This window comes from Nicotiana tabacum, chromosome 13 (genome assembly GCF_000715075.1).
Source record: "Nicotiana tabacum cultivar K326 chromosome 13, ASM71507v2, whole genome shotgun sequence".
In the NCBI taxonomy this organism is placed as follows: Eukaryota; Viridiplantae; Streptophyta; class Magnoliopsida; order Solanales; family Solanaceae; genus Nicotiana; species Nicotiana tabacum.
Window position 1 is genome coordinate 32,111,522 of NC_134092.1, and position 11,463 is coordinate 32,122,984.

Here is an 11,463-nt window from a genome sequence, read left to right on the forward strand (position 1 = left end):
GAGGTGGATTGCCATTTCATTCGGACAAAGCTCTTAGAGGGATTGATTTCTCTATCCCACATTTCCACTGCCAAGCAGCCTGCTGATATTTTGACTAAACCTTTGCCCGGTCCTCTTCACCAGCAGCACTTAAGCAAGTTGAAGGTGTTCACCTCCTTCAACTTGAGGAGGGGTGTTGATATCAAGGATTACTTAGCATCTGGGCCCAAACATAAAGTATAACTTGGGCCAACTTGGGCCTCTTATTCAATATACATATTAGTCCATTGTATAAAAAAATACACTGTAATAGCATTTCTGATTTTTCCAATTCATTTTCTTATAGAGAACAAAAGTCGGTTCTCTCATTTCTCTCTCTATCTTCTTCCTCTCAAACCCTAACCACCATCTCTACGATTTCGATATTTTTGTATGTTTTCAAATAAACCCGTAGATACTAAATATTTTTTATAGTTAGATGGATAGAAAGAGATAAAATGTTATTCTGTCTATGGGATCTCCTTAAAGGCGAATACCGTGGAGTTGAGGATAATGAAGTCGAGTCTCTAGTTGGACTATATTTGGTGGTAAGATCAAGCTTGATCTGTCATAGAAGGCATGTTTTGGTGCGCTTTGCATGGTATAGTCCTATACTTGGGGATATTGGCAAACATATTCCTAGTCAGCTCCAGCAAGGTGAAAAGTTTTCATGGATCTGTAGCAGATACCTCCCTGTAATGCAACACTTGCTAAAGGAGAAGAAGGATTAAAACCTGAAACGACATCAACAAATTGATCAATGACAGTTTCTCGATGATTAAAAAGAAAATTAGCGTAGAGATACAATATTATTTGTTTTCATTACATATACATTACACACCAGGCATCATGAGCAAGCATAAAAATTACAATCTTAGGGCTCGTTTGGTACGAGAGATAAGGGATAATTAATCTTGGGATTAAATTTGAGATGAGTTTATCATATGTTTGTTTGGGATAAAGACGTGGTATAACTAATCCCGGGATTATAGTATTTTTTTATCCCCATGGAAGGGTGGGATAACTAATCTCGGGATAATTAATCATGGGATAACTTGTTTCCCAACCAAACAACCCCGTAAAAAATTCAGGCAAGGATATATATACACCCACACACACATCAAATATCACAAGGATACAAGGTATCTGATGTACAAACTCAATCTAATGATGTGAGTGCTTGTGTGCCCTACAGCTCAAGAGAATGGAATAAAATGTATTATTATTATCCAGAAAAAGCTAGCTGATGGCATGATGATCAGGAAAGGAGGAAAATCTCATGAGAGCAATGAGCAAAAGGTAGTGGATCCATAAACTTCTACATATGAAGGCTATTCAATACAGCAATCCTCCAAAGTAACAAATTAGAAAACAGGAGAAGATGGTAAAGAAGGGTACTGACCAATAGAGAAATGTGCATATCACTCTCATGGAGAGAAAAAGGATGTCTAAACGTCCACGATATTATCAGTTTCGGGAACTTGACAAATTAAATTTTTAGCAGGACTACCTGTGTAACCTCCATAGGGGGAAACAGGATACATAAGAACATGCAATACATTATGTACAACCTCCATTCTTAGAAGAAGATGAAAGAAAAGGGAAGTACCTCGAAGTAAGTAAAACAGCTGAAAAAATCATAGTTCTTTTGATAGATGCCAAAAAGTTCATCATTGAGATTGTCTCCTTCGTACCATTTTCATGCTTAGGTAGTTTTGCTCAGTCTTCATTCAATGAAATGAGACTCTGCATAGCATCATTTCATCAAGTATCAAGATAGGAATGGAATTTTTAAATTTTGGACAATATAGCTCTGGGACAGATACAGAAAATGGACAACTCTTTATCTTTTAGTCTCACTTCTTTTTAAAGAAAGAAGGGGAACTTGGAGCAACGGTAAAGTTGTCTCTATGTAACCTATAGGTCACGGCTTCGAGCTGTGAAAACAGCCTTTTATAGGCTGCCTACATCCATCCCTTGGGTGCGGCCCTTCCCCGGACCCTGCATGAACGCAGGATGTTTCGTGCACCGGGCTGCCCTTCTTTTTATGAAAATATAACGCACATCTTTTTTAACAAGTTCAAATTTGATATCTTTTGAGCTTATTATCAGGCAGTAGGTTTACAAACAATAAAATCCATACAAACTCCAACTAACAACATGAAAATTAAAATTCTTAGTGGTTCCTTCTTGAGAAACACTTTTGTGGAACCCACTTCTACCCCTAGGATAAAAAGCAACATATGTAAAGCAGCCAATTTCAGCTCACTGGCTCAGTGGTGAATTTCATTCACTTTGTATAAACCAGGCTACTCCTAAGAAGAGTCTCTTGAGTCAACCACTACCCAACAAGAATTAAAAAACTTAGATATTCAGGAGACTTGGAAGCAAGAGCTAATTCCATGAATAACTCAAACAGATAGGGTAAAGGGTTACTCGTCACTGATCACCTACCATCAGACAGACCAATTGTCTTCTGCTATGGCAATCACATCACGCAATTTCCGAGTTCAAGGCATAGATTCATAGAGTGGCTTACACAGTGCAAGAATTTCCTTAAGATTCGCACAAGAAAAACTTTTCTGTCAGCAAGCCATTCCCCAATGAGACATCATCAAAGAATTTATAACATGCAAAGAAGACAGGGGAACGAAGCAGGGGTAAGATAGCTCGCTGGTGGAGTAGGCTAGCGAGTCATTGGGGCTTGCAAGAAATGTAGTATGCCTGGCAGAACTGAAGCGGGAAATGTGGGACAAAACCTACCTTTTACCCTTAGACCTGCGGTCATGGATCAGAAGAAATTCAAAGTTTCATGTCCATTGTTAATCTTAAAGTTTTAAGACATAGTACCTTTCTTCCACAAAAAGCAATCTCCTGGTTGATAGGTAAGCTTGAACTTTGTAACCACTCACATCAAGACATCCAGCATTAAAGAAAATGAGCTTTAGGATCCTATCCAACTACTTCCTGGTTGCTTTAACATTCCACATTTATTCATCAATTTCCTCACATTAGCAGAGTCCTCCCAGTTCTCTGCATTGGCATAAATATTGGATAAAAGAACATAAACCGTGGGGTTATCCTTTTCGGTCTCAAGCAGAAATCCCGCAGCAATTCTGCCTAGTCTAACATCGCCATAAGCAGCACATGAACTGAATAATGTCCACCAAACAGTGGAATCTACATCAACGTGCCTATCTTTGACAAGTTTTTCAGCCTCATCAAGATACCCAGCCCGACCTAGAAGATCGACAATGCAAGAGAAGTGGTCTGTTGTAGGCTCTATACCGTACGTATGAATCATAGAGGTAAAAACTTCAATGCCTTTATCAATTAAGCCTGAATGGCTGCAAGCTGACAGGACTGCATTAAAGCTGGTGTTATCTGGTTTGACCACACCTAATTCTTGCATCTTCTCAAAGCAATGTACAGCTTCCCTTCCTTTCCCGTGCTGTGCATAGGCAGTAATTACTGAGTTCCAAGAAACTATGTCTTTTTCTGTCATTATCTGGAACACCTTTAGAGACCAGTGCAACATTCCACATTTTGCATACAATGTGATGAGAGCATTTCCTAAGGATATTTCTGAAAACAATCCAGATTTGAGAATGTAAGCGTGAATCTCCTTCCCTTGTTGTAGAGCTGAAATGCTGGCACAAACACTCAAAATGATGCTGAGAGTAAAAGGATTAGGCATTAAACCTTCACTAACAATCTTAGAGAAGAGGTGCAAGCACTCCAAGGGTAGTCCATTTAGATGACAACCAGAAATCAATGTATTCCAAGAGATCAGGTTTCTGGGAAACATGTCATTAAAAACTTGACAAGCCTGATTCATTTCACCATGCTTACAGAATGCAGAGAGCAGTGCATTAGATACTTCCGTTTTCAAGATAAGTGCCTTCTTCAATGCAACACCGAAAATTATTTCAACAACTACTAGAGATTCTGAGCTTGCTAGTACGCTGCCCATTGTAAACTCATCTGGCTCTATTCCTTCCCTCTGCATCTGAAGGTATGTGAAAATTGCTGCTCTGTCCAAACTATTTTGGGCATAGCTCGTAATCATGGCATTCCACGACACAGTATCCTTCTCCTTTAGCCTTTCAAAAACTAAAGAGACTGCATTCAAGTCCCCGCAACTGGCATACATTGTTATTGTTGCATTAGCAATGGATGTGTAGTTTTCTAAACCTATTCTCACAACTTGAGCATGCAGTTGAGAAGCGATCCTAGTGTATGAACATGAACTCATTATGCTCACAAAAGTGAGCTCAGTGGGTCTCAAGGAAAACTTCTGCATATCCTTGAACATTATTAAGGCCTCTTCAGCTCTTTCCGTACTCACTAAACCAGCAATCATTGCATTATAAGTTACAGGATCAGGCACTTTATCCCCAGCTTCCTCAAATACTAATAAAGCATCAAAACCATTCTTACAGTTAAAATACATCGTAACCAAAGCATTAAGCACTGAAGCTCTGGACAAAAACCCGGTCTTAATGACCATTGAATGCACTTGTCTTCCAAAATCCAATAGCTCCATATGACACAAACTCAAAACACTAGCAAAAGCATAATTATCATATCTAACACCCAAAAAATGCATTCTTTGAAACAAATTCAAAGCAATCTTGTGACGCCCACTTTCAGCACACCCAGTAATCATTGCATTCCAAACCGCCAAATTCCTTTGCGGCATTTCATCAAACATCTGACAAGCATACTCAACTTCACCCAACTTAGCACACGCAGACAACAACGTAGTCCAAGAATAAACATCTGCGTTTTCAATTTCACTAAAGACCCTTTTCACTGAACTCAAATCTTTTGACTTGGCGTAGAATGAAAGGAGAGAATTTGATACATGAGGGTATTCTTTAAGCCCTGCATTAATGGCGAAGGCGTGGAGCTGGTTGCCGAAGCTAGTGGGTGCGATGTTGGCGCAGGCGGTGAGGGTGGTCGAAAGGGTGTAGTGGTCTGGTCTGAGATGATTGGAAGAGTGAATTTGGTTGAAGAGATGAAGAGCATCCAAGAATTGGTGGGAACGAGTACGGTTTGAAAGAAGGCAATTGAGTCTGATGAGTTGTTTTGTGGAGCTTTCAGTTAAGGTTCTATTGTAACGGGTGAACTTCATTAAAAATGACTACATCTCAGCTGTTCATCTTCATAGATTAACTGGTCGTCTCGTCAGTTTGCTATTCTGCTCGTTCTTTTCAATCTCTCTCTCTCTCTCTCTCTCTCTCTCTCTCTCTCTCTATATATATATATATATATATATATATATATATATATATATATATATATATATATATATATATATATAGAGAGAGAGTGGCATAAGGAATCCTGTTTATCTTTATTCACAGTTTTTGGTATTTATCCTATATTTTTCGTTTTTTTAATCATACAAACCCCTTTAGAAAAACCACCTTTATCTTTTTTCAAAGTTTGTAACGCTTCATTAAACTGTGTAACGGTTCATTATTATCTCGGGAAATTGAATCACAGTTATTATTGTTGAAATTGTCAAAAGTTCCACATCGGTGGATGACAATTTTAAATGAGAATTTCACCCTATAAAAGGAGGCCTAATGTTTAGGATTTAAACACACCTCTCATTTGTCTTTTTATCTTCTTAAGGCATTTGTATCTTCTCTCTTTAGTATTATTTCACTTCTAATTTTGGAGCGGAATAAAATATTAATTGTGTCCGAAGAAGTAGGCAAAATTGACCGAACCTCGTAAATTCTGGTGTTCTTTTATTGTTGTCTTATTGTCTTATTTATTATTTAGTGGTTGTCATAATTTTTGGTATAGTAGTTGTGACTCATTCACACTATATACATTTGGCTTCCGCAACAATTGGTATCAAAGCCAAGGTACTGTCTAAGTATGCTCTGTGGTTGCAGCATAGTCTGATCTTCCACATCAGAAAAGATCTATCTTGGTATCAGAGCCAAGGTACTGTCTATGTATGCTCTGTGGTTGCAGCATAGTCTGATCTTCCACATCAGAAAAGATCTATCTTGGTAACTGAGTCAAGGTTTTGTCTGAGTATGCTCTGTGGTTGCAGCTTAGTCTGATCTTCCACACCAAAAAGGAAATAATCTTGATTTGTGTCGTCAGCTACTAAATAATATTTGTGTCAAAATGGGAGACAGTAAACAAGAAGAATCTACATCAAGTGTCAATAATACGTCATCGTTGGCATCTTCGCTTATGACAAGAATTGTATCAAATGCGAAATTTACGGTAGAAATTTTTGACGGGTCAGGACATTTTGGGATGTGGCAAGGCGAGGTTCTAGATGTTCTTTTTCAACAAAGGCTAGATCTTGCCATTGAAGAAAAGAAGCCAGATGTTATTGGAAAAGAAGATTGAAAAATTATCAATTGTGTTGCTTGCGGTACCATTCGATCCTACCTTGCTAGAGAGCAGAAATATCCATACACAAAGGAAACTTCTGCAAGTAAATTATGGAAAGCACTTGAGGATAAATTTTTGAAGAAAAACAGTCAAAATAAATTGTACATGAAGAAGAGACTGTTTCGCTTTACCTATATTCCTGGTACCACAATGAATGAACATATCACCAGTTTCAATAAGTTGGTCACAGATTTGCAAAATATGGATGCAACTTTTGATGATGGTGACTTGGCCTTGATGTTGTTGGGGTCACTTCCTAATGAGTACGAGCACCTTGAAACTACTCTACTCCATGAAAATGACGAAATTTCTCTCAGAAAAGTTTGTTCGGCTTTGTACAGCTATGAACAAAGAAAGGGAGAAAAACAGAAGGGCGGAGAAGGAGAAGCATTAATTGTGAGGGGTCGTCCTCAAAATCAAACGAGGACTAAGAAGGGAAGATCCAAGTCGAGATCTAGACCCAGCAAAGATAAATGTGCCTTTTGTCGAGAAAAGGGGCACTGGAAGAAAGACTGTCCGAAGTTGAAGAATAAGACCAGAAATAACAATGGAAAGGCCATTATGAATTCAAATGTAGCTGATTGTGATGATTCAGACTTCTCATTAGTTACAACAGAGTTATCAACATCATCAGACATATGGTTGATGGACTCGGCTTGTAGCTATCATATGTGTCCCAACAAGAACTGGTTCGTGAATTTTCAAGAAGGAGAATATGGAGTCATCCACACAGCGGATAACAGCCCTCTTACCTCATATGGCATTGGTTCAATAAGATTAAGAAGCCATGATGGAATGATCAGAACATTAACAGATGTTCGATATGTACCGGGTTTGAAGAAGAATCTCATCTCTGTGGGAGCCCTAGAATCAAAAGGGTTCAAAATCATTGCAGAAAATGGAGTGATGAGAATATGCTCTGGTGCACTAGTGGTAATGAAGGCCAATCGGAAGAACAATAACATGTACTGCTATCGTGGTAGTATAGTTATTGGGACAGCAACAGTGACATCCAGTGATGACAAAGAGGCAGAAGCAACCAGGCTATGGCACATGCGCTTGGGACATGCTGGAGGAAAATCCTTGAAAGCTCTATCTAACCAAGGATTGTTAAAAGGCATAAAGACTTGCAACTTGGAGTTTTGCGAGCATTGTGTAAAAGGGAAACAAGCAAGGGTTAAATTTGGTACAGCGATCCATAATACTAAAGGCATTTTGGATTATGTACACTCTGATGTTTGGGGTTCTTCCAAAATACCTTCATTGGGTGGGAAGCACTATTTTGTAACCTTTGTTGATGATTTTTCCAGAAGAGTGTAGGTGTATACAATGAAGAGGAAAGATGAAGTGTTGGGAATTTTTCTCAAATGGAAAACGATGGTGGAGAATCAAACAGGCAGGAGGATCAAGTGTATTCGCACAGACAATGGAGGTGAATACAAAAATGATCATTTCAATAAGGTCTGTGAAAATGATGGCATCGTCCGACACTTCACTATCAGACATACACCACAACAGAATGGAGTGGCAGAACGTATGAACCGGACTTTACTGGAGAAGGTACGGTGTATGTTGTCCAATGCTGGCTTGGGCAAAGAATTTTGGGCAGAGGCAATTACATATGCATGCCACCTCATTAATCGTCTACCATCTGCTGCTATTGATGGCAAGACACCATTTGAAAAATGGTATGAAAAACCTGCTGTAGATTATGACTCTTTGCACGTGTTTGGCTCAATTGCATACTATCATGTGAAAGAGTCAAAATTAGATCCGAGAGCAAAGAAGGCTATATTTATGAGGATTACTTCTGGAGTCAAAGGATACCGCTTATGGTGTCCAGAGACAAGGAATATTATATTCAGCAGAGATGTTACCTTTGATAAATCTGTCATAACAGATAAGGTGACAGTTGAAGATGTCAAACAAACTGGTGGTGCATCAAAGCAGGTGGAGTTTGAGGGAAAATTTATTTTTCCTACACAAGAAGCAGAGGAGAAAACTCATGAAGATTACCCTCTGGAAGAAGAGCCAGTAGAGAGGGAGATTCCAACTCAGGAACCTCGACAACAACTTGAATCAATAGCAACCAACAGGCCAAAAAGGACAATAACGAAACCTGTTCGTCTCATAGAGACGGTTACTTGTGCAACCTCAATTGTAGCTGATGGTGTTCCTACCACTTATAAAAATGCAATCCAAAGTTCAGAAGAAGATAAGTGGAGGATTGCCATGAATGAAGAAATACAGTCCCTTCATCAGAATCATACATAGAAATTGGCCAATCTCCCGAAGGGAAAGAAAGCAATTGGGTGCAAATGGGTATTTGCAAAGAAAGAAGGATTTCCTAACCAAGAAGATGTTCGCTACAAAGCAAGATTGGTGGCCAAAGAATATGCTCAAAATGAGGGAATTGATTACAATGAAGTATTTTCTCCTGTTGTAAAACATTCCTCCATTAGAATTATGTTGGCTTTGGTAGCACAGTTGGATTTGGAACTAGTTCAGATGGATGTAAAAACTGCGTTTTTACATGAAAACTTAGAGGAGGAAATCTACATGAATCAGCCAGAAGGATTCAAAGTTGCTGGAAAAGAAAATATGGTATGCAAACTTGAAAAATCGTTGTACGGATTGAAATAATCTTCTAGACAATGGTACAAGCGATTTGACAAGTTTATGTTGCGGCAAGGGTACAAGAGAAGCAAATACGATCATTGTGTGTATTTGCGCAAACTTAATGATGGTTCCTTTGTATATCTTCTCCTATATGTTGATGATATGTTGATAACTTCCAAGAATTCGGAAGAAATTGATAAGTTGAAGATTCAACTGAAGGAGGAGTTCGAGATGAAGGATCTGGGTGAGGCAAAGAAAATTCTTGGCATGGAGATAATAAGAGATAGACGTTCAAAGAAACTCTGTTTATCTCAGAAAGAATATTTGAAGAGAGTACTACAACGTTTTGGCATAGATAAGAAGACTAAGCCAATTAGTACGCCACTTGCTCCCCATTTTAAGCTAAGTACTACTATGTCGCCAAAGGATGAAACTGAACAGGAGTATATGTCAAGGGTACCATACGCAAATGCTGTTGGTAGCTTGATGTATGCAATGGTTTGTACGAGACCTGACATTTCACAAGCCGTTGGAGTTATTAGCAGATATATGCATAATCCAGGAAAGGAGCATTGGCAAGCTGTGAAATGGATTCTACGGTATATTCATAGTACTGTAGATGTTGGGTTAGTTTTTGAGCAGGAAGACAATCGGCCTGTAGTTGGATATTGTGACTCAGATTTTACGGGTGATCTGGACAAACGAAGATCAACTACTGGTTATGTGTTTACTTTTGCAAAGGCACCAGTTAGTTGGAAGTCTACTTTGCAGTTAACAGTTGCTTTGTCTACAACAGAGGCAGAGTACATGGCTATTACAGAGGCTGTGAAGGAGGCAATTTGGCTTCAGGGGTTGCTAAAGGAGCTTGGTATTGAACAAAAAAATTATAATTTTTTGTGATAGTCAAAGTGCTATTCAATTAGCGAAGAACCAAGTTTATCATGCAAGGACGAAGCACATTGATGTTCGGTATCATTTCGTACGAGAAATCATAGAAGAAGGTGGAGTCACGGTGAAGAAAATTCATACTACGGAGAACCCTGCTGATATGCTGACAAAAGTGGTGACTGCGGTCAAGTTTCAACATTGTTTGGATTTGATCAACATTGTTGAACACTAAAGATTGAAGATGAAGACACAACTAAAATTTGTTATTGAGAGAAAACTGAAGATGTGAAATTTTGCCAAGGTGGAGATTTGTTGAAATTGTCTAAAGTCCCACATCGGTGGATGACAATTTTGAATGGGAATTTCACCCTATAAAAGGAGGCCTAATGTTTAGGATTTAAACACACCTCTCATTTGCCTTTTTATCTTCTTAAGGCATTTGTATCTTCTCTCTTTAGTATTATTTCACTTGTAATTTTGGAGTAGAATAAAATATTGATTGTGTCCGAGGAAGTAGGCAAAATTGGCCAAACCTCATAAATTCTGGTGTTCTTTTATTGTTGTCTTATTGTCTTGTTTATTATTTAGTAGTTATCATAATTTTTGGTATAGTAATTGTGACTCATTCACACTATATACATTTGGCTTCCGCAACAATTATTAACAATATTCAAAGCTCATTTATAAGCATTTTCACACGCTTTCTTAATATGGCCAAAATCGATGCCTATGCTTGAATCACAAACATCGCTTCTCCTGTTGACGTAACTGATTCTCTCTTCTTCGGAACTCTCCGTTGTCATTTATGTCCAAAGGCGCACCTGGTCAAAAATTACAATCGTATTTCCAAATCTTATACCACGAATATTTCATGACAAACGGCACAAATATCACTGTCAAAGTGGAAAGAAATCTCCATGTAGAAATCTCTCGGCGTAGAACGTAACTTGTTGTGAACCAACCTTACTTGGTAAGTTACTATGGGCCAGAAATGCTGAATGTGGCTAACTAAGTTGGGAATATTGAGCCAAGAGCTAAACTCCCAATGAACAACCAAATAGAATACTAGTATGTTATATTTGGGATCCACGGTCATGCGCATTATTGAGTAAAATGTCTGGTTCTCCTCGTCTTCCTTCTCTAGTATCTATAATCTCTCATCCCCATTTTTAGTCTCAACTTCTCATCCCTTCTTCTCTATCATTTGTATTTCACTTAAGTATCTCTAATTCCTGTAATATTTTTGAGTTGAGTTGTATCTCCCTTCGCGGTTGAAGTAATTGAAGGTTGAAAAACTGGTTATGACATTGGTGCTTTTTTATCCGGAGGTCTTCAATGGAGGACCAAAAGCTAAAACTCAAGGCTCTTATTGCTGCATCTGTGAAGGAAGTGACGGATTCCTTTTCCAAGGATATCGCTGAAATTCGGTGTATGTTACAAGATGTGGTGGGGAAAATGGCTCCGACCGCTTATCAGTCTCATTTTGGGTTGGGTTCATCCATGGAAGCT

The 11,463-nt window shown here is 38.6% G+C and overlaps 1 protein-coding gene across 7 annotated transcripts; it reads right to left on the bottom strand.

Moving 5' to 3' along the window:
• Positions 1 to 212: 212 nt before the first annotated feature.
• LOC107823559 (pentatricopeptide repeat-containing protein At3g49740) lies at positions 213 to 5,277 on the bottom strand. Of its 7 annotated transcripts, XM_016650238.2 has the most exons (5): positions 2,869 to 5,252; positions 2,473 to 2,573; positions 1,628 to 1,764; positions 1,421 to 1,528; positions 213 to 752 (listed from the first exon to the last, which is right to left on the bottom strand). In XM_016650238.2, exon 1 carries the CDS (start codon positions 5,153 to 5,155, stop codon positions 2,963 to 2,965), a length of 2,193 nt encoding a protein of 730 aa, XP_016505724.2. In that variant the 5' UTR covers positions 5,156 to 5,252; the 3' UTR covers positions 213 to 752; positions 1,421 to 1,528; positions 1,628 to 1,764; positions 2,473 to 2,573; positions 2,869 to 2,962. The 7 variants fall into 7 exon arrangements, with proteins under 7 accessions (XP_016505724.2, XP_075083997.1, XP_016505722.2 ...); XM_075227896.1 differs by lacking the exon at positions 2,473 to 2,573 and having other exon boundaries at positions 1,421 to 1,537; positions 2,869 to 5,276; XM_016650236.2 differs by lacking the exon at positions 2,473 to 2,573.
• Positions 5,278 to 11,463: the final 6,186 nt, after the last annotated feature.